Source organism: Myxocyprinus asiaticus, chromosome 19 (assembly GCF_019703515.2).
Source record: "Myxocyprinus asiaticus isolate MX2 ecotype Aquarium Trade chromosome 19, UBuf_Myxa_2, whole genome shotgun sequence".
In the NCBI taxonomy this organism is placed as follows: Eukaryota; Metazoa; Chordata; class Actinopteri; order Cypriniformes; family Catostomidae; genus Myxocyprinus; species Myxocyprinus asiaticus.
Window position 1 is genome coordinate 23491368 of NC_059362.1, and position 23690 is coordinate 23515057.

Here is a 23690-nt window from a genome sequence, read left to right on the forward strand (position 1 = left end):
TTTTTACATCAATCTTCAGGGGGGCACAAGGTCACAGAGCGCATTTCAAGTAGCTCGCAATCTGCTGATATGGTCTAAAGCAAACCTTTTTTCCATTGGAGCGGTTTACCTGCCCGGTCGACTCATCCATGCCGCGGATGCACTCTCACGTGGCAGGATGTTACAGGGAGATTGGAAACTACACCCGGAGATGGTGCAAATGATATGGCAGACTTTGTGCTGTGTGCACGACTGTGGCCACTGTCTGCATTTAGTTGCTCCTCAATGGCCTGCGAGGCCATGGTTTCAGACCCTCCTGTCATTGTTAGCAGGGCCACCTTGTCCTCTACCCAGCAGATCAGATCTGCTGACTCAGTTGGAGAGGAGATTTTGGCAACCTCACCCAGACCGGTTGAAATCGTGGGTGTGGCCACCGGGTCCACCAAGCCTCTCTTGGAGTGTTCACAGGGGGCCAGGGACACTGTTTTCTGTAGAACCCAGGATCTACAAAAAAATTGTATGCTAGTAATTGGAAGGTGTTGTGTGACTGGTGCACCGACCATGCTGCTGATCCACTACACTGTTCTGTAGGACGGATTTGAGATTTTCTGAGGTGAACGGTGTCTCACTTGGATCTGACCGGTTAGTTGTGGCCTTTTTGAAAGGGGCTAATCTTCTGTGCCATCCATGAGGTGTGCGAAGCCCAATGTGGAGCTTGAGTGTAGTGCTCAATTCCTTATGTCATGCACCATTTGAGCCTATAATAGACTCTGATGTTAAATGGTTGTCTTTGAAGACTGCATTCCTCTTAGCCATTACAACTGCAAAGTGTGTGAGTAAGCTCCACGCATAATCAGTTAGCCCTCCCTGTTTGTGCTGGGAGCCTGATTTTAATAATGTTTCATTGTGGCGCAGTCCAGCATTTTTACCATAGACATTGTCTCCACAATTTATGAATCTGCCCATGTGTTGGCTGCTCTGCTGCCAGATAAGGCTGACATGCAGGTTGAGCTATGTCCAGTTAGGTCTTTGAAGGTTTATATTGACAGGACAGCAGCCTGGCACAAGACTGACCAATTGTTAGTTTGCTTTAGTGATGCATGCAAAGGGATTGCACTATCCAAGCAGAGACTAGCGCACTGGGTGACACAGGTTTTTTTTTCTCATGCATACGAGTCTTCAGGGCGTCCTGTCCCCTCATCTATTCACTGTCACTCTACGTATGCTCTCGCAACATCTTGGGCAGCGCTCAGAGGTGTATCGCTCTCTGAAATTTGTGCAGCAGCAACATGGGCTTCAGCCTGCACTTTTCTCGTTTCTACAGACTGAATGTGATTCCCCTGCCAGCAGTGTGTGCTGCTGTGCTCTCTACCTGCACTGATGCATTGCATGGGGATTCCTCGTGACTGCATTGGTATTCGTCTTCCACTAGTGCTTTCAGTACTGCCTCTAGCGGTCTGGAACGAAAGGAAATAGAACGCTGGTTACATATGTAACTGTGGTTCTATGACTGAGTGGAAGACCGCCAGAGTCTCTGGTCACTCGGAATTCGCGAGAATGATCTAGAGATCGAGCTGACGTGTTAAGGGGTTACACGTCATGTGTCACGGGGTGACAACTTTCTAATTCGATTCTCAGTCAAAGTGCAAGAGTTGTCCACTAGTGCTTTCAGTACTGCCTCTGGCGGTCTTCCACTCAGTCATAGAACCACAGTTACATACGTAACTAGCCTTTCTATGTGTGTGCAAATTTTTATTTTCATTTATTTATTTATTTATTTTGGTCATTTTTTTAATCTAGATGTTGTTTATGCATAGTGCTATTTTTTTCATAAGAATACGAGGTTTGAAGGTTGAACTTAAATGCAAAATTTCAAGTAATCGATTACTTTTTTATTTTTTATAATGTGTTAGAGTACTCAACTACAACATTATTCGAAATGCCCATCCCTTATTTGCACATGAACAACCTCTCAAGTCGTAATTACGACTGGGAATTGAGAGGATTTGTAAACTTTTAACATGGTAGAGAACAGGACGGTTTCTGAAATTAATAAAAGATTTTATTAAATTTTCTAAATGCAAATATCTTGTTATCGCCGTTTCGGTCATATACATTTATGTATATTAGTAACCATTTGATGCATATTGTATGTTATTTTCACACAGTAGCATGTATTTGACAAAAAAATTCAATATCATCAGCAAGAATTAACCTTGCGTCATCCATGATTCATTTTCATTCCGACAACGAAGCACTTGAATGTGACTTTCTCATAGTAAAGACTTCAGAAGTGGGAAGTAGGATCATTCACAAGTAGACCTAACTAATCAACTAGTTGGTTGTTGGATTGACAAGTCGACCATCATGAGCCATCCCTACTTATGATAAAATAACTTTTTGTGCTCTGTCCATTGTTATTAAAGCCTCAAAGTAGAAGACAAAATCAGTCATTCCTACATATTGAATTACTTGATTGTTAAAACTGTTGCTCAGTGTGTGACTTTGTTTTAGAAAATATTGTTGCAAGTCCTGTGGAGTCCTGATTGTCAAGGGTTTAATTCATTTTAAAAATGTTTCTCGTGAGTTTGATTGATTTTATGGTCAGTCGCTATTTAGCTCAGTGCTCACATCTGATTTATGAATGGACATATAGTGCTTCCATTTAATAGTTCCTCTGATGTCACAGCATTATTCAACTGCAGATCACATTTGCGTTGTAAGTGAATGGTGAAGAATTAGCCTTATGCCATTTATTGATTTTCCTTTCTTATTAGGAGCACTGAGCACATATAGCAGGGCCATTTTGAGAGTGGCGGTGTTTAAGAGTTCCTTGGTGATCTTAACTCTAAGTGTAACGTTATGACTGGCCACCTGGTTTAAATGTGGGCTCAAATATACTGTCGTATTTCTATAGCCACTGATAAGAGCCATGCAGAGAACATGTTTTGACAACGAAGTAGCTTCTTTGTTCTTCATTATTTGTGACGTTAAGCTGAGATTCTGTTTTTGTTCAATTATTAGTGAATAAAGATCTCACAACGCTGATATTTTCTTTCCATGTGCAGTGGGGTTTTAAAGTCTGAGTCTACTTGTGAAAATGCTTCTTTTTTGTTTACAATGTAGTGTGTGTGTGTGTGTATATATATATATATATATATATATATATATATATATATACACACACACATATATAATAGGTTATATACAGGTGCATCTCAATAAATTAGAATGTCGTGGAAAAGTTCATTTATTTCAGTAATTCAACTCAAATTGTGAAACTCGTGTATTAAATAAATTCAATGCACACAGACTGAAGTAGTTTAAGTCTTTGGTTCTTTTAATTGTGATGATTTTGGCTCACATTTAACAAAAACCCACCAATTCACTATCTCAAAAAATTAGAATATTTTGACATGCCAATCAGCTAATCAACTCAAAACACCTGCAAAGGTTTCCTGAGCCTTTAAAATGGTCTCTTAGTTTGGTTCACTAGGCTACACAATCATAGGGAAGACTGCTGATCTGACAGTTGTCCAGAAGACAATCATTGACACCCTTCACAAGGAGGGTAAGCCATAAACATTCATTGCCAAAGAAGCTGGCTGTTCACAGAGTGCTGTATCCAAGCATGTTAACAGAAAGTTGAGTGGAAGGAAAAAGTGTGGAAGAAAAAGATGCACAACCAACCGAGAGAACCGCAGCCTTATGATTGTCCAGCAAAATCGATTCAAGAATTTGGGTGAACTTCACAAGGAATGGACTGAGGCTGGGGTCAAGGCATCAAGAGGCACCACACACAAACATGTCAAGGAATTTGGCTACAGTTGTCGTATTCCTCTTGTTAAGCCACTCCTGAACCACAGACAACGTCAGAGGGCTAAGGAGAAGAAGAACTGGACTGTTGCCCAGTGTTCCAAAGCCCTCTTTTCAGATGAGAGCAAGTTTTGTATTTCATTTGGAAACCAAGGTCCTAGAGTCTGGAGGAAGGGTGGAGAAGCTCATAGCCCAAGTTGCTTGAAGTCCAGTGTTAAGTTTCCACAGTCTGTGATGATTTGGGGTGCGATGTCATCTGCTGGTGTTGGTCCATTGTGTTTTTTGAAAACCAAAGTCACTGCACCCGTTTACCAAGAAATTTTGGAGCACTTCATGCTTCCTTCTGCTGACCAGCTTTTTAAAGATGCTGATTTCATTTTCCAGCAGGATTTGGCACCTGCCCACACTGCCAAAAGCACCAAAAGTTGGTTAAATGACCAAGGTGTTGGTGTGCTTGACTGGCCAGCAAACTTACCAGACCTGAACCCCATAGAAAATCTATGGGGTATTGTCAAGAGGAAAATGAGAATGAAGAGACCAAAAAATGCAGATGAGCTGAAGGCCACTGTCAAAGAAACCTGGGCTTCCATACCACCTCAGCAGTGCCAAAACTGATCACCTCAATGCCATGCCGAATTGAGGCAGTAATTAAAGCAAAAGAAGCCCCTACCAAGTATTGAGTACATATACAGTCAATGAACATACTTTCCAGAAGGCCAACAATTCACTAAAAATGTTTTTTTTATTGGTCTTATGATGTATTCTAATTTTTTGAGATAGTGAATTGGTGGGTTTTTGTTAAATGTGAGCCAAAATCATCACAATTAAAAGAACCAAAGACTTAAACTACTTCAGTCTGTGTGCATTGAATTTATTTAATACACGAGTTTCACAATTTGAGTTGAATTACTGAAATAAATGAACTTTTCCACGACATTCTAATTTATTGAGATGCACCTGTATAATATTATCAAAATAAAAATTTTAGTGAAAAGTTACATTGAAAAATTAAAGCAATTAGTTTAATAGTTCAATAATGGAACCACATGTAAACAATATGAGGGTGAGTACATGATAATTTAATTCACTTTTTTGGGGGGATGATGATCCATGTTATCCCAACATGATTTGATAATGTTCCACACAGCATCTTGTGTGCTTTAAAAGAAATCTGACATTTCATACAAAGGAGCTCACATGGTCAATGTCAAAAATGTACTTATTTCAAATTCTGCACTATTTCTGGTTCAGTAATCAAATATTTCTTATTTACTTTATGATAAAACATTTCTTTTTTGTATTTTTCTGAACCCAACATGTTTATTTACAGGTTTAAAATAGATCTTGAATCCAAGATATTCAATGTTGACTTAAGCTTTTTTAACCACACTGTATATATTGCCCCCAAAATACGTTTTACCCTTTTGACCCAGCTCCTGACTGCCCTCTGTTGTTGATGTTCAAATGTGCAGGATGCCAGTGTAACTGCAGCAGATGAGTTGAGCAGTAGTGTCAGTGAGGATACGGGGTTTGGCAGTGCCCCTCCTCTACCCTCAGACCCCACTGAGTTGTGCCACATACCTGACTCCCAGGACCCCACCGATGACCTGGATCCTGCCCCCCCTCCACCGCTGGCCGTGGACAGCCCGCCTGGATCCCTCTTTGAGGAGGACTCAGTGTTGCCGCCACCCATCATAGACTCAGCTCTGGGCTCAATGTGTGAGGAGGAGACGTTTCTGCCCCTGCATGCTCTGGACTCGGCCCCTGATTCAGTCTGTGAGGAGGACGTGACACTAGCTCTGAAAGAGCTAGATGAGAGGTGTGAGGAAGAGGAGGCCGATTTTTCCAGCATGTCCAGGTTGGTCAGTGATTTGGTTTTGCAACCTGTTACCCTTCCTTCAGATTTGGGTAACCAGTGGAAATCATCCAAGTGGTAAAATGTTATGCAAGTCAGCCACAGCTCCATTCCAAAACTTAGGAGATCTACCTTGCTGTCTACTGCCTACCTTCTGAGGCAGCATCCTAATAAAATGGAACCTTATAACTGATCTGAAAAACTCTTTATAGGCAACAACTCAGTTAATGGTCACTCATATGCACCACACAAATGGCACTTTTCATATGAAGCAAATAGCAGCCTCAAGTCAAAATATAGTTTGACATTAACATGTTGCCAAGCAACCAACATGAAACTCCATTCATAAAAGACATACAATATCACACACAAATATTGGAAAAAATAAGACATTTTTAATTCGATGGAATTATACCATGTGGCTGTTGAATATTTGATTCTGATTGGTTGATGGATGTTCTAAGGCATGGGTGTCAAACTCGGTTCCTGGAGGGCCACAGTCCAGCAGAATTTAGATCCAACCCTAATTAAACACCTGAAGCAGCTAATCAAGGTCTTCAGATGTGCTTGAAGATGAAAATGAGGCATTTTGGAGCAGGGCTGGAACTAAACTCTGCAGGGCTGTGGCCCTCCAGGAACTGAGTTTGACACCCCTGTTCTAAGGTGTGCAGTTATTTTTCAGTAAATGCACAGCTAGTGTAGAAGTAGTTCCAGGTCTTGACAGCATAACAGTTCCATATTACTTCGCCAAATTATATGTTATTTCGAAGAGCTGTATAATCTACCACAACAAAATAACGAAATAAAAAAAAAAAGACATTGGCTCGGATAAGAATGACAGTCAATTTCTATAATATCTTCAATTTATTTCAATTTCTGTGGAAAGCACCCTTGCGCTCCCTCTTTCTTTTTTGCTCTCACCCATAGACACTCATGGGCGACACACAGAGCCTTGATGTCAATGCACTAGTGTTGTCAAAAGTACCGGTACTTTGATACCATGTTGATACTAAGTCGTTTCTGCAGTACCGGTAGTACTCTACCCGCTACCAGCGTGCAGTACGACTGACACATGACTGCTTTAAAATGCTCATTTTGAGCGTGTGCTCTGTTACTCCTTACACTGAAATTGACAGTTTATCAAATTAAAATCGTGACATCCTAGCATGATTAATTAAACTGCTAAAGGCTGCAATCTTAGTGTGGAAGAGCTGTTTACTTTGTATAAATCCGACAGCTCAAACACTGGAAACTCCACAGACATTGTGAATCATTCAGGACACGTTGTATCAGATGACAGAGCAGAGCACTAATCTACTGTGAACCACGCAGCACATGTACACTATATATTTATATAATTATATCACAGCATTTGTACTTTAATCTCAACTCAACTTTATTTATATAGCATTTAAAACAATATAGTTCACCAAAGTGCTTCACAGTAATAAAATTTAAAACATAACATTTCAAAATGACCACATACACAAACACCAGTAATCTAAAACACAAACACTACAAAACTGTGTCCTACATTTCATTTGTCAGACTCAAAAGCTAGTGTAAAGATATGAGAATTCAGGCCTGACTTAAAAGTCTTCACACTGGGCCGTGACGTGAACTATTTATCCGGAAAAGTGAAGCTTATGGCAAAAAATACACGGAATAAAAGCATGTTTCAAAATATAAGCTAGAGCCCAGAAATTGAAGAATACTGTATAGTTAAATGTAATATTCACTGTAATTATAATAATAATAGTAATAATTAAGCAATTTATCAAGCAAAACTGCTGTTGAATAAAAGTTTGGCAAAAAAATGCAATGACATGTTGAAAAGTTCTATTTTCACTTGTTAAAATTTTATGAATTAATTGATTAGACACCATTTTGATGATGAAATTAAATTCAACTCTAAAACATGGAGTTCTGGAAAATAAGAATGATAATAACAAAAAGGAAAACATGATTTGGTAAAGAATAAAACAGATTTCAGTAGAGCGCTACTTAAAAACAATTAAGCAATGCATCCTTGATTGAGAAACACTTGAAGGAAACATACATTTCTTTTAATTTATTATTTACATTGAAATGTAACTTTATAAATAGGCTAAACGGATGTTCAATAGCACATTTTCATATTAGCATATTTATGCTGTGATACCGAAATTGATATTGATAACCATGAAATTTCCCTGGTATCGGTACTGACTACTGAAATTTTGGGACTGTGACAACACTACAATGCACCCCCGTGACTTAAGTCACTTTTTCAACTGAAAAGCTTCATACTAGAATGGCAACATTACCAGCCTGCTGCTGAGAAGTGTAGTTAAACTAAGTGCTTTGTGATTTGAAGAGAGCTGCAACAGACACAGGTAAAGAAACGCCCGAGCACTCACTTGCTCTCTCTCTCTCTCACACACACACACACTCACACTTATTACTCCAATAAGTGCTTAAAACCACCAGAAGCCTCTGTTTCTAGTTCTAAAGTGATGCTTTTGAAGGCTTGGGCTGTATCAAAGCAAGACGCTGAATCCATGCCATAAAAAAAAAATAGTTCTACTGATAAGAGTGCTTTAGGGACAAAAAGCTGAAATAATCTCAATTTGGCAACAGGCTGCTGAGGGCAGTGAATGCAGTAAGAATTTCATTTCTTATTTACAAATAATTCTTCCTCAAAAGTACTAAATCATTAATGGAACCGTTAAGTTGGATCGGAACCAGAATTGTTCAATTCTTCACGATTCCCATCCCAGTTTATAATCAAACCAGTTCCTCCTCCTGCTTTTTACCATTTTACCATCTATGATATCTTAAAATTCTGTGTAGGTAGCCAGCTTTCTAGGACCATAGCTAAGAAGTGTAGAATATAATTAAAATAGCAAAAATTATCAACAAAAAAAGATATGCCTCAGAATTCGTTTTTTAGCTATTAAATATGCAAACATGTTAATCAGCTTAAATTGGTTTTATCTTACCAAAAATAATTGTATTTACCCTAAATGTGTTATGTAAATGTATTCCATCTGGGAATAAATGTTTTATTTTAATCAGATTGTTTGTACAGAATGCCCCTTTTATATATAAGATGACTTGCTATTTGGTTGCACAACTGCTAACCAGATGGCCGATTTCTGGCAGGAGCTCTGGCTACCCCTGGATACGAAGGGCTATTAACTGTAAATAGGTTAGGAATATTCATCTCTCTCTTTGATGCACACATGTAAATGTATGCATGCATGTAAATGTATTCTGCCTTTTCAGTCCTGTAATATAAATGAAAGCTCTATCCTTTTGAAGTTTTACAATTTACTTTAAGGGATAGTTCACCCCAAAAAATTAAAACATTTCTGACATAATTTACTCACCCTTATGTTGTTACAAACATATTTAAAGGTGCGGTAAGCAATTTCAGCCTTTTTGCTGACCTCTGCCAATAAATTAGGCAGCCCTCGTCACTTCAACCACAAAGCTCTCTCTCCAACCCCCCCCCCCTCCAAAAACATGTCAGCAAACCTGAACGTGCACAATTGTTGATGAGCAGAGAGCATTTCTGAAAAAGCATGGCAGTGATATCTGTCAGGTAGTATGGCAATTGAGTGACATTCCATAAATGTTAAAGGTCTCAAACAATACAATATCAGAAAACCAGTCAGATGTTTACCTACACCTTTGCCAAATACATTTAAACTCAGTTTTTCTCAATTCCTGACATTTAATCGTAGAAAACATTCCCTGTCTTAGATCTGTTAGGATCACTATTTTAAGAATTTGAAATGTCAGAATAATAGTAGAGAATGATTTATTTCAGTTTTTTTTTTTTTATTTATTTTTATTTCAGTCTTTCATCACATTCCCAGTGGGTCAGAAGTTTACATACACTTTTTTAGTATTTGGTAGCATTGCCTTTACATTGTTTAGCTTGGGTCAAACTTTTTGGGTAGCCTTCCACAAGCTTCTCACAATAAGTTGCTGGAATTTTGGCCCATTCCTCCAGACAGGACTGGTGTAACTGAGACAGGTTTATAGGCCTCCTTGCTCGCACATGCTTTTTCAGTTCTGCCCACAAATTTTCCATTTTTGGAAAAAAGCCATTTTGCCACAACTTTGGAGGTATGCTTGGGGTCATTGTCCATTTGGAAGACTCATTTGCGACTGAGCTTTAACTTCCTGGCTGATGTCTTGAGATTTTGCTTCAATATATCCACATAATTTTCCTTCCGCATGATGCCATCTATTTTGTGAAGTGCACCAGTCCCTCCTGCAGCAAAGTACCCCCACAACATGATGCTGCCACCCCCATGCTTCACAGTTGGGATGGTGTTCTTCGGCTTGCAAGCCTCACTCAACCTTTTTCCTCCAAACATAATGAAAGTCATTATGGCCAGACAGTTCAATTTTTGTTTCATCAGACCAAAGGACATTTCTCCAAAAAGTAGGATCTTTGTCCCTTTGTGCACTTGCAAACTGTAATCTGGCTTTTTATGGTGGTTTTGGAGCAGTGGCTTCTTCCTTGCTGAGCAGCCTTTCAGGTTATGTCAGTATAGGACTCGTTTTATTGTGTATTTAGATACTTGTCTACCTGTTTCCTCCAGCATCTTCACAAGGTCCTTTGCTGTTGTTCTGGGATTGATTAACACTTTTCGCACTAAACTACGTTCATCTCTAGGAGACAGAATGCGTCTCCTCCTTGAGCGGTGTGATGGCTGCGTGGTCCCATGGTGTTTATACTTGCGTACAATTGTTTGTACAGATGAACGTAGTAACTTCAGGCGTTTGGAAATTGCTCCCAAGGATGAACCAGACTTGTGGAGGTCTACAGTTTTTTTTTCTGAGGTCTTGGCTGATTTCTTATGATTTTCCCATGATGTCAAGCAAAGAGGCACTGAGTTTGAAGGTAGGCCTTAAAATACATCCACAGGTACACTTCCAATTGCCTATCAGAAGCTAATTGGCTAATTGCATAAAGTCTTGACATAATTTTCTGGAATTTTCCCAAGCTGCTTAAAGGCACAGTTAACTTATTGTATGTAAACTTCTGACCCACTGGAATTGTGATATAGTCAATTAAAAGTGAAACAATCTGTCTGTAAACAGTTGTTGGAAAAATTACTCGTGTCATGCACAAAGATGTCCTAAACGACTTGAGTGGTTAAAAAATTAGTTTTAATGACTTCAACCTAAGTGCATGTAAACTTCTGACTTCAACTATATTTATCAACTATGTGGATGTGTTGCTTGTGTTCTGCTGTGAGTAATTAGTATGAGGTTCACTAGAACAGTGTTTGGTGATCTCATTTGGCAGCAGTCGTGCTTTAGCCTGGAACAAGATCAATGCTTTGAAGGTTAGCCACCTATACGCAAGTACATGACATAACAGCAAGAAGTGCTCCAACAACTCACTTTATTCATTCTTATACACAGACACACATACACTCATTTCCTCTGCAGTGCTTCATCCTTTAAGCCTCTTCCATTAACGATTAATACAAATTATAGACAATGATTCAACAGAGGGGCTCTAATTAGATTTTTGCTCATGCACAGCATGATGAGGGTTTTTCCTTGCTCTCGCCAGCATCTTGAGATCCATTTAACAGAAATGGAGTCTGCAGCCATGTGTTTGTGGGAACTGTTCATATGCGCAGCAGTATTGCCAAGCTTTGCAGTGAGTGGGGGAGGGCGAGAGAGGGAAAAACAGAGAGCGTCACAAATGCAGCGGGAGAATTCAGGCTAGCACGTGAGCTGAAGAGCGGGAGAGAGAACAGGAGCATCAGAGCAGAAAGAGTGAGGATGAAGATGAAGGCCGTGTCCTCCACATCTTTCAGCAGCTCTAGTCTCAGATTCTTCTATTCGGTCTGCTTTATCAAGCTCTTCGGTGCTACAGGCCTGTAAGTGTGTGCTTGTCTTTATGTCCTGGAGCTGTTTTGCTGTGCCTTTGTAGTAGATTCAGACTGTAACAACACTGCAGTATAGGACATCTGCAGAGAGAGAGGGGGGAGGGAGAGCTGAGAGAAGGAACAGCATGTTTCTGTTTACATTTTGTCTTTCCTGGATGATGTAATGCTGTGGTACTCTCCTCTCTTTACGGTATGTAGCTGAGGTTTGCTCTTTCCATATCTGTTTACAGTCAAGATGAGGGTGATGCAGATGGATTTCCTGAACTCCAGGCCTCACCACCTCCGTCGCCCTTTCTCTCTGCTATTTTGGCAGCATTTCAGCCCGTAGCCTATGAAGACGAGGAGGACGCCTGGCGTTGCCATGTCAACCAGATGTTGTCAGATTCGGATGGGTCGTGTGCTGTGTACACTTTCCACGTGTTCTCGCGACTATTCCAGGTGAGAGGAAATGAGTGCGTTTTCAACTATGGTTGTCAATCAGTTACTAGATATACTGATTGATTCATCAATACAATCACAAATAATCACATAAATAAATTTTGTAAAGAAAAGCCCAAATGAAGAAAGCTCATTATATATAAGACATTACATTACTGTGGCTGATGATAGAAACATTGAGTAGACATTACAAAATGTGGCTTTAGTATTTTGTTGTTTTTTATATCATTAAGCAAAAGCCTATCACTGGCCTACAGACCACAGCAGTCCATTTTGTAATGAAGTTTGTCAATCTGTCCAAAGGTAGACTTAAAGGGATAGTTCATCCAATAATGAAAATTCTCTCATCATTTACTCTCCCTCATGCCATTCCAGATGTGTATGACTGACTTACTTCTGCTGAACGCAAACAAAGATTTTTAGAAGAATATCTCAGCTCTGTATGTCCATACAATGCAAGTAAATGGTGACCAAAATTTAAGTCCTTTTTTACAATCAATCCCCACTTTCACATTCTTTATTTGTTTTTGGCAATTTGCATTCTTCATGTACCTACTGGCCAGGAATGAGAATTTTTAGAAAAAAAGGACTTAATTATTGATCTGTTTCTCACCCACACTTATCATATCGCTTCTGAAGAAATGGATTAAACCACTGGAGTCTTATGGATTACTTTTATGCTGCCTTCATGTGCTTTTAGGAGCTTCAAAATTGTGGTACACATTCACTTGCATTGTGAAGGGTGTGAAGAAGAGGAGGCAATTTTTTCCAGCATGTCCAGGTTGGTTTGTGATTTTTCCATGCATCTCTGTCTTTAGCACATTCAGAGGAAATTTGATTCGATTACCCATGCCTCTGTACGCTTCCTTGGGGAGGGGCTTCAACGAATGGGAAACCAGTTCCTGAGCTCTCTAGAGGTCATGACCTCCTGCTCACAATGCCCTACAGTTCTACTGGATGCTGAAACTGTGAGTTTACCGCCCTCCACTCTGGACTCAATGTACACTTCCTCTGCACCTCATACTTGTATAACTGCTCTCGAATCAAGACTTTTTAAGATTGTTTATTGATGTTTAGTTTAGTTTAGATGCAATTATAACTACAAAGATTATATCCATGTCAAATCATTTATCTGCATGTGTGATAGTATGACATTATAATAATTTAAAATGATGGTAGATAGGGCCTTGATAGGGCCTGGGTAGCTCAGCGGGTTTTGACGCTGACTACCACCCCTGGAGTCACGAGTTCGAATCCAGGGCGTGCTGAGTGACTCCAGCCAGGTCCCCTAGCAACCAGGCCAATTTGGTTGCTAGGGAACCTGGCTGGAGTCACTCAGCACGCCCTGGATTCGAACTCGCGACTCCAGGGGTGGTAGAGGGTAGAGTCACATGGGGTAACCTCCTCGTGGTCGCTATAATGTGGTTCTCGCTCTCGGTGGGGCGCGTGGTGAGTTGTGCGTGGATGCCTCTGAGAATAGCGTGAAGCCTGCACACACGCTATGTCTCCGCGGTAACGCACTCAACAAGCCACGTGATAAGATGTGCAGATTGATGGTTTCAGACATGGAGGCAACTGGGATTCGTCCTCCGCCACCCGGATTGAGGCGTTTCACTACGCCACCACGAGGACTTAGAGCGCATTGGGAATTGGGCATTCCAAATTGGGGAGAAAAATAAAAAAAAAAAATAAAAAAAATTATGGTAGATAATGTAGCTCATTTGTTTATGAACTGTTTGTTTGTGTATTACAGCTGGTCTCCTGTGGGCTCTTGGAAACACTGAAGTTCAGTGTTTTGGAGTTACAGGAGCATCTGGACACTTACAACTGCAAGAGAGAAGCAGCTGAACAGGTGAGATCACTGCCCATACCTCACTGGCTACCCCTGTTACAAACCATGGCCATTTGCTAACATCAGTCAGACATCAGACACATTAAAAATAAATATATTATACATACACTTTGTATATAAAGCAGTTACTTCCACGATTTAAATTCTAGCTATGTGGTTGCTAGGTCCTTCTGGGTTGTTGCTTGGGCATTGCTTGGTGGCTGCTTTCCGGCCCAAGTCAAAAGAGTCTGCCCCCTAATATAGATGAATGGATAGTATATAATATCTAAACTATAATAATAACTTTTGTAGGCTATATCATTCTGGCTGACATGGAAGGTCAATTTACAGCCTCAGAATTTTGTGTGCAGTTCATTAGCAATGTGTTTTCTAAACAGCCTGCCTCAAACGTTCTTGAGGTAGGGTTATGTAATGGAGAAGAGAGGGAGGCTTAGACAGCAGAGGAGAATAAGCTGACAGTGCATGCACATAAAGTGCTCCCTGACATCTCTTTGCAGTTATTGTTATGGTTAGTTATTAAATCATATCAGGACATTAGTTGATTCAGCCAGCGTTAGCTTCCGTTAGCACCCATCTAGAATCTATGGCAGCCAATTTCCATGCACAGTAACTAAGAATAGCCTGATGGAGTTCCTAAATCAGTTAGCTGGGTGGACAGCCTACAGGAAGGGGAGTAGAGGGGGCAGATGGGAGAGTGGATGACTAGGGGACAGTAATTGGATGAGACACAAGCACTGCCTCGAGAGCACTGTGTCCCGACCCCCTATGTACTTAAGCAGACCCTCTTTAATTTGCCAAGGAGCCCACTGTTATTAAATTTACCTCTCGCACACAAGCGCACACTCTCTCATTTACACTATTTGTCTTTCTCTCTCCATTTGTTTCACTCTCATAGAAACGGCATGTGTCTTTACCCCCCAATCTCCCATAACATCAGCATCTACCTACTTGTTTATATTGTAATATGTTGTAGATTATTGTAAGAGTGCACATTTTATTTCCTTTATTTGTCTGAATGAGCAGCTGGAAGCAGTGAAGCACTTACATTTTAAAATAAGAGTCCCCGGTGTATTTCAGCCTTTAAAGTTAAAAGTTCTGCGCTATGAGTCAAATCTTTTTATTATTATTATTATTATTTTGTTTTATTTTTTTTTTTTTTGGTCCTGGTAATTGGTATTTTGGTTGCACCATAAACTGCATCTAAATTTTACTCAATTTGGACTCTTGTAGCCTCTGCCTGGCCCATCACAGGAAGGAAAGACTAAAAACATTTAATATAAGCTATCAATTTTAAAAACTATTGGCAGATTAATTGCCTTTCAACACATTATCGTATCAGCAAAATCCAATATTAGTCGACCTCTAATTTGTATTAACCAATTTTAATGTGATATATATATGTGAAAAACACGTGAGTATTTTAAACTTTTTTTAGATCTGGTATGGGGATACAGATAATTTTATCTGTTCAGGTCTTGAAAAAGGTCTTAAAAGTCTTCAATTTGATTTTAAAAACTCTGCACATGCCGTTCGCACTCATTCACACACAAACATAAACCTCTACAGTTCTCTGCTATTATGGAATAGTGTGATTTAAAAGTGTGTTTCATCTCCCCTTCCCCCTGCAGTGGTTGGAGAACTGCAGAAAGACCTTTGGTGATAAAGATAGCAACCTGCGACCCAACACTCAAGCTCAGGTATGAACAAATAACACACTTGTGCTTCACTGTGTTATTGTTGATTTTTGTGTGGTTTTATATTTTTTACACATCAGCAGATTGACTACCCACACCAAGGACTGAATGAGTCATAGGCGGCTCTGTTACATCCAGTCTATAAAATCGGACAAAAGTGTGAGGCGATGCCCAACTCGCAGCTGCACAAATGTCCTGGACTGAAATGCCTTTAAACAGTGCACATGAGATAGCCATGCCTCTGTTAGAATGAGCTCTCGTGCCCTCCGGAGGTCGCAACCCCATGCTATTATAACTTAATTTAATAACCTTTACTACCCAATAAGAAAGTTGCTGTCATGATATGGGTCTGCCCTTAAAAGAATCAGACCAAGAAGATAAAAAGCTGATTACTCTTCCTCAATGCCTATGTTCTTTCCACATACAAACATAGAGTACGAACTGGACACAAACAGTGAAGCCGCTCGTCATCTGGCGACGGAAAACGTGGCGGGTGAAAAGTTAGCAAATCCACCGGCTTACAGCTGAGCGCAGAGTCGCTCACCTTAAGCACATAGGCTGGATTCGTTTTAAGAGACACTCTCGATAAATCCTCAGCAAAGCGCATACAAGGGTGATGAACTGACAAAGCATGTAGTTCACTAACCTGCTTTGCAGTTGTTAAGGCCAATAATAAAGCTGCCTTTAGCGAAAGGAGCTTTAATTCTGTACTTTCAACTGGCTCAAAGGGAGGCTGAGAAAGCGCATTCAGGACCACGGACAGATCCAATGACGGAACCAGTCGCTTTGACTCTCTGTTCAAAGGTCTTACACCCCTCATAAACCTGCAAACAAGCGGGTGTTGACCCATTGTATTCGAGTCAGTCCTCACATGACAAGCCGATATGGCAACGAGATAAACCTTGATGGTAGAAAAGGCCCTGCCTTTTTCTAAAACTTCCTGCAGAATACAAAAAACATCTGCCACTGAACATAAAAATGGAACAGTGTTTCTGTGTGCACACCACTGCTCAAACACAGCCCATTTCCGATCATACACGGAGCTCGTTGAAGCAGCTCTCGTGCTCTGAATAATTTCAATCACCCTGGGGGGTAAACCTGTGACACTCAAATTTAGTCTCTCACAGGCCAGGCCCAAAGAGCTACTCTAACCGGGGCGGGGTGAAATATTTCCCCCCGCGCTTGTGACAGGAGATCCCTGCGCAATGGGAGCTGCCAAGGCTGGGCGCACAAAAGTTTAATTATCTCCGCCTGCTACAGTTTCCCCGGTCAGTTCAGGGCAATCAGTATGACTGAATGGCTGCATTCTCTTACTCTTTTTGAGTGGGAATGATCAGACTCGGTGGAGGAAATGCGTAAAGTAGCGCATTTGGCCAGGGATGCGCTAGAGCATCCACACCCATATGAGCACCATCTCTCACCAGAGAGAAGAACAGAGGGCAATGAGCATTTTTGTGCGATGCGAAGAGATCTACGGCAGCTCTTTGTCTCGTTTATTTTGAATCCCAGATTCGGTAAATGAGACACCAGCATTCTCTTATCTATCTCTGCTTGCTGCTGTGACGGCACGCTGAGCAGTAGATCATCTAGATAAGCAGACACTCTGAGACCCGTTAGTCTCAGCGGCATTAGCACTGCCTCCACACACTTGCTGAAGACTCTCTGTCTATTGAGAATCTGAAAGGCACTGTCAAAAACAAGTTATTCCCTGATAGGCAAATCTTAGGAATTTTCTGTGTAAGGTAGATACCAACATGAAAATACCCGTCCCTCAGATCAGCTGATGTAAACCAGTCCCTGGGACGAATAAACTGAGAGAGTGTTTCGAGCTTGAGCATTTTGAACTTGTACCTTCTGAGGAATTTGTTCAGATTTTGCAAATCCAGAATGGGATGGAAAACTCCTCCTCTCTTGGGGATAACAAAATACCTGGAGTGAAAACCCTGACGACTGTCCTCCAGCGGCACAATCCTTATTGCTCTTTTGCTCAGCAAATTTGCTATTTCCTCCTCTAAAATTCGAGCTGAGTCCCCCTCCGCTGTTGACATTAACACACTGTTGGTGGTTTTACAGTGAATTGCAGCTGATAACCCCGTTTTATCGTAGACAAAACCCAGGGATGAACTGCGCATGTGCACTAACTTTCTGCGTGAAAAGAGAGGGTCATGCTGAAGCTTTCGCTCACCGATGGTGCTGCGGCACCATCTTGCGGTGGAGCTGGGGATTGTAGCTCTTTTGGTATCATTTTGTGATTATTATAAATTTTTTTTTTTTTTTTTTATTTCACACACTGCTGTTCCCTTGGCCCACTGCCTGGATGCACAGATGAGATTTTTATTTTGTAACAGGTTTTTGTGTAAATTTTCCTCCTCTGTTTTCTGATGCCATGGGTGGAGAGGGGGATGCAAACTGAGAGGCACTGGGGGAACTATTGCCAACACTCTCATTAAATTGTTTGTGCATGAATCTTGTAACACAAAACTTGGTTTGATTCCCCTTCCGAGTCCTCTTGGCTGGAGGGGTGCAAAACAAACTCACTTCTTGAGGGAGGAGTGGAACAAAGACTCTGCGAGTGCTGTTCACCCACTCCATGTCCTGAACCAGAACACGAAAGAAGGAAAGAAGCATTGCTTCTCGGCTGGGGCTGTTTCGGGTGTGCTTCTTCCTGCCCTGACTGCTGGGGCAGTGGGGGAGGCCTGGTCTGGGTTCTAAAACCAGATTTTCCACCTCTAAAGTGGTTTGTGAACCCGGAATGTGATGGTTGCGGTGGGTGAGCAGTGGATTTTCGGGGAAGGCAGGTCTAAAAGGCTTACCCATCTTTTTTCCTTAAATCACACTGCTGCCGCATTATGGACACTGTAGCCCCGAAATGGGCTTTCGGATCCACTGGGGCATCGAGGCGATACATAGTGGGTGGGAATCCTTTGGCAAGATCATAGATCCACAAGTGCACGGACAGAAGGGATCCTTCCCCTTCGCTCCGCTGCTCGGTGAGCTCACAGTTGCCATAATTCCTTACATTTATATAGTGCTTTTCTAGGCACTCAAAGTGCTTTACATAGTATGGGGGAATCTTCTCAAACACCACCAGTGTGCAGCATCCACCTGGATGAAGCGACGGCAGCCAAAAAGCGCCAGTACGCTCACCAGCTATTGGTGGAGAGGAGAGAGTAGAGTTATAGAGCCAATTAATTGGGATTATTAGGAGACCATGATTGAGAAGGGCTAATGGGGGAAATTTGGCCTGAACACTGGGGTTACACCTCTACTCTTTACAAGAAATGTCCTGGGATTTTTAATGACCACAGAGTGTCAGGACCTCTTTACAGTATAGTGTCCCCATCACTATACTGGGGCATTAGGATCCACACAGACCACAGGATAAGCACCCCCTGCTGGCCTCCCTAATTCCTCTTCTAGTAGCAACCTTAGTTTTCCTCAGGAGGTCTCCCATCCAGGTACTGGCCAGGCTCAACCCTGCTTAGCTATAGTGGGCAACCAGGCAAGAGCTGCAGGGTGATATGGCTGCTGCCATGACAGAACCCAAACTCAAGAACACAGAAGCAGTTCACCACAACGTGCCACTTGATTCTGTGTTAATCCTCTTAATGTGTCAAGACCGGCCGATCTGCCACACCACCACAACGTGCCGTAGAGGTAGAAGCTATAACAGCTCGAAACTCTGCAGAAAAAACACAAACCCGCCTTGATGTGCTAGTTCACGCCACCTGGAGAAAACAGTATAAATACAACAGAAAATATATTCGTTTTGACAGTGAAAAGCCTGTTAAGCGACCACTTCTTACAAGTTCAGCTGAGGATAGCTTCCAATGATCTTCACGGGGAAGAGAACGAGAATGAAGTAGGCACCTATGACCGTGGTTTATATAGGGAGGTGGGACTCCCTCATCACTGCTGTGATTGGTCTGTCAACTGACAGACTGGGTGTACTGGTGCTTTCAGGATCGGCCACGCTCGAGGCATTACCCATAGTGAGATACCGAAGGAATGTTAGAAAGGGAACTGAAGTGAAGATTTTTATAAGCACATTTCAGTTCTTTTTGTCCATGCAATGCAAGTAAACAGATGCCATTGGGCTGCTGGCTATTTGACAGTCCAAAAGGCATATTTAGGCAGCATAAAAGTAATCCACACGACACCAATTGATCAATTAATGTCTTCTTGTCCTTAATTAATGTCCATTTGGATCGTCAAATAGTCAGCAGTCTAATGGCACCCATTCACTTCATTGTATAGATAAAAAGAGCTGAAATGTGCTTATAAAAATTTTCACTTCGGTTCTGCTGCAGAAGGAAGTCATACACATCTGGGATGGCTTAAAGGTTGGTAAATAATGAGAGGATTTTCATTTTTGGGTGAACTGACCCTTTAAATGAGAGAACATGCATCAGCTTTATGCTCTCCATCTCTCCTTCCAGTTTTAGTTCTAATAGTTATTTTTGTCTTGTTCACTTACTACTGTCCCTGTGTGCGGCACTCTTTATTTTCTCCCAGTTTTAGTGCATGATAGCAACCCTACTGACATCAAAGACAAAATTATTGTTTTAAAAACATTTTAAAGGAATAGTTCACCTAAAAATGAAAATTCGATCATCATTTACTTAGCCTTGTGTTTTTTAGACCTGTATGACTGTTCCTTCCATGGGACACAAAAGGAGATGTAAGGCAGAATGTTAGCCTCAATCACCATTCAGTTTCATTGCTTATTTTATTTTCCATACAATGAAAGTGAATAGTGACTAAGGCTGTCATTCTGCCTAACATCTATTGTGTTGCATGGAAGTCAAACAGTTTTGGAACAATAGGAATGTTCCTAAATGATGACAGAATTTTCATTTTTGGGTAAACTATGCCTTTAAGCTGAACAGATTGAGCTGATACATTGTTTCCTGCAAATGTCAATTATTTTTCTAGTCTTGCTTATTTTAGATGTCAATCTAAACTCTTCCAATGTTCTGTTGGTTTCTCAACTGATCCCTTGATTATAATTACTAAAATATGTTCATAAAATAAAAGCTAAACTGCAACTTTCAAAACTTTGGCTGTTAATTAATAACTGTTCATTAATAAACCAAAATGCAATAAATTTGAAAATGCTATTAAAATAAAAACAAATTTGATAAGCAAAACTATAGTAATCTAGGATGTCAGAGCACTAAAGTCAGATTTTGTAATGATGTCATCTTCTGTTTCAGCCTCACAGGACAGTTAATATTCCTACTTTTACATTAGGCTCTCTTACTGCAACTTAAATTTTTTTCACCTCTTTTACTCTCTTAAATGTTTTTAAAGATTTTTGCAAATCTTTGGGTGTCTTACATATGTTTGAGTTTACATAAAAACAGTGAAAGCATATTTGAAGTTATTTATTTTCCTAAAATTCATTGCATGTGACTGCAATCTTTTTGTCATTTTTAATTACCAATGAACTGCATTATTTCTCTTTCCATCACTCTTATGGTGGTCTTGGGGTGTTATGAACTCACTAATTTTTGGTCTTTCTCTTATTTCCTCTTTCCTTTTTTTTTTTTTTTTTTTTTTTTTTTGTGACCTGCTGTCGTTCTTGCTTAGCAAATGGAAATGCTAGCAGTAAGTGGCTTATCATATTTTCAAGCCTTCCGCAGTCCTTTCAATTCAGCCACACACACTAAACATTAATCCATTCTATACTGATTTGAGCGAGTGTTTATCTGTACCATCATTCTAAACCAATCAGAATTCAGAACAAAGCATACATCTTATCTCCTAACACTGCTAAAGACTTATTCATGATCATTCATCATTACTTTATGCTTCATTAATGGCTCGGATTTAAATGAATTCAGTGTACTTATGGGTTTAACTTTGCTACCTAAATGCTAGGGCTTGGCGATACAGCTAAAAACAATTTTTATCTCAATAATTTTTAGCCTTTTGACGATAATTTATGTATTTGCTCTAAAAACGTTTTTTTTTTTTTTTTTTTTTTTTTTTGATTACTAAATATATTTTATACTAAAACGTTTTAATTAGGACTGTCGATTTTATGTAAAAAAATAAAATTTAAAAATGTAGATCATATGTACAGAAATCAACAATTAAAAATAGCATAGACGGAATAGCATAATCGTGTCCTGTTAGAACACGATTAGGGTTTCCAACTGTTCCATATGAAATACGTATGGGACGCTGTTTGTCCCATATTTTAGCGTATCGTGAATTGTGTGAGATATTGTCTGTGTTAAAGGTTACATGTACATGACACTTGACAGAAGCGGTCATGAAAAAGATAAGTGAAAATCAGTGCACGTTTTCTATCAGAAGCAGGATAATTTTATCAAACACAAAGCATTCGAGTGCATGACCATTGTTTCTCACCATCGTGATTACAAAAACACCAGTAATTCACAATATGACATTACATTGCATATGTCAGTGCTCGTTCTAGAAGAGAGACTAACTCTAATCTGATGCTAAATGACGGTGAGAAAAACAACAGCATTTTAAATACAAAAGTACAATACAGTACAGGTTTAGTTAAAACACCCTTGAGATGAACAATGTTTACTGCCAAAACAATGACACTGTAATCAAAGGAGAAATACACTATTTCATGTTAAGTATTTTCTCTCCCATAAAAATTCATTATAATGCATGGTTGTTTAAAACACTATTTAGACTTGTACTGAGACAGTGGCCGTGGAAAGGCAAATGTATTTATTTTTTTGTGATATACACTCACCTAGCATTTTATTAGGAACATCATGGACATGTTATGCATTCTGAGATGCTATTCTGCTCACTACAGTTGTGCAGAGTGGTTATTTGAGTTACCGTAGCCTTTCTGTCAGCTCGAACAAGTTTGGCCATTCTCTGTTGACCTCTCTCATCAACAAAGCATTTCTGTCCGCAGAACTCCCGCTCAGTGGATGTTTTTTGTTTTTGGCACCATTCTGAGTAAACTCTAGAGATTGTAGTGCATGAAAATCCCAGGAGATCAGTAGTTACAGAAATACTCAAACCATCCCATCTGGCACCAACTATCATGCCACGGTTGAAATCATTGAAATCACATTTTTTTCCCTATTCTGATGGTTGATGTGAACAATAACTGAAGCTCCTGACCCGTATATGCATGATTATATGCATTTCACTGCTGCCACTCAATTGGCTGATTAGATAATCGCATGAATACGTAGGTGTACAGGCATACCTAATAAAGTGGTCGGTAAGTGTATATACTACTATCTACAAACTGATGAGCCCAATTTTAAACAGAAAGCTGGTTCCTAAAGGGAACGGAAAAGGCTTAAACTTAATTATGGGGAAGAAAACGCTTGACAAAAAAATATTGTCTTTATCCATTGAGTGCATAAGTGCTCTAGTTGGACCTCTTTAACCGTTGCACAGTGTCTCTCACTGGTGCCCTGCTGTAAAAAAAAAATAAAAAAAGAGTCCTGGAATGTCCTGTATTTGACACGATAAATTGACAAACTCAATTGCAAAATGGATTGCTGTTAACTGTAAGCTTATGTTAAAAAACATATAAATATTGTCTGCAACAATAATACAATATATTTCAATTCCGAATGTAATATATATACTTGTTATTACATAATAACATATATTATTATTTATTTTATTAAGTTATCTTTATTTGTGGGCCTTTCTCAAATAGCAAATATTGATACTATATATGCGATTAATTTGATTAATTAATCATCATGCATTGATTAATAAAAATCAATACAAATAATCTAATTTTAATATATGAAAACTCTGCACTGACTTCAGTGAACATTTTTTATTGATGATGCAAACAAATTGTTGAATCTGAGTTTTAATCAATTCAGTGAAATGGACAGTTTGAACTGGTTCATGGAAATACTATGCTGTTTTTGCTACTGAAGTTCAGAGACACTATTTAAAAATCAGTCTTAACATTCTAATACTCACGAGTCACTCTACAAGGTGTCGCAAAATTAGTCTGGGATGCTATTTTCAAAAACTGCGCTTTAAAACATAACGATATTCACAATGTTTCTTAGTTTTCTCACCAGCAAAATCATTGCGAATATATTATGAATATTCAATATATCGCCCAGCCCTACTAAATGGTAATTTGCTAACAGGTTTTTTGCATATGCTTTTCA

At 39.9% G+C, this 23690-nt stretch overlaps 1 protein-coding gene across 9 annotated transcripts in view; it reads left to right on the forward strand.

Annotated features, from left to right (window-relative positions):
* The window catches only part of LOC127456755 (protein furry homolog-like), a 206515-nt gene that overhangs the window by 176512 nt on the left and 6313 nt on the right, over window positions 1-23690 (forward strand). For 7 of the 9 annotated variants that reach the window (XM_051725323.1, XM_051725324.1, XM_051725318.1 and 4 more), the window contains 6 exons: window positions 5268-5653; window positions 11784-11991; window positions 12810-12959; window positions 13745-13843; window positions 15472-15540; window positions 21130-21147. In XM_051725323.1, coding sequence (XP_051581283.1) covers window positions 5268-5653; window positions 11784-11991; window positions 12810-12959; window positions 13745-13843; window positions 15472-15540; window positions 21130-21147 — 930 coding nt within the window. The remainder of the gene's footprint in view (window positions 1-5267; window positions 5654-11783; window positions 11992-12809; window positions 12960-13744; window positions 13844-15471; window positions 15541-21129; window positions 21148-23690) is intronic. The other 2 variants (XM_051725317.1, XM_051725325.1) reach the window with 1 other exon arrangement.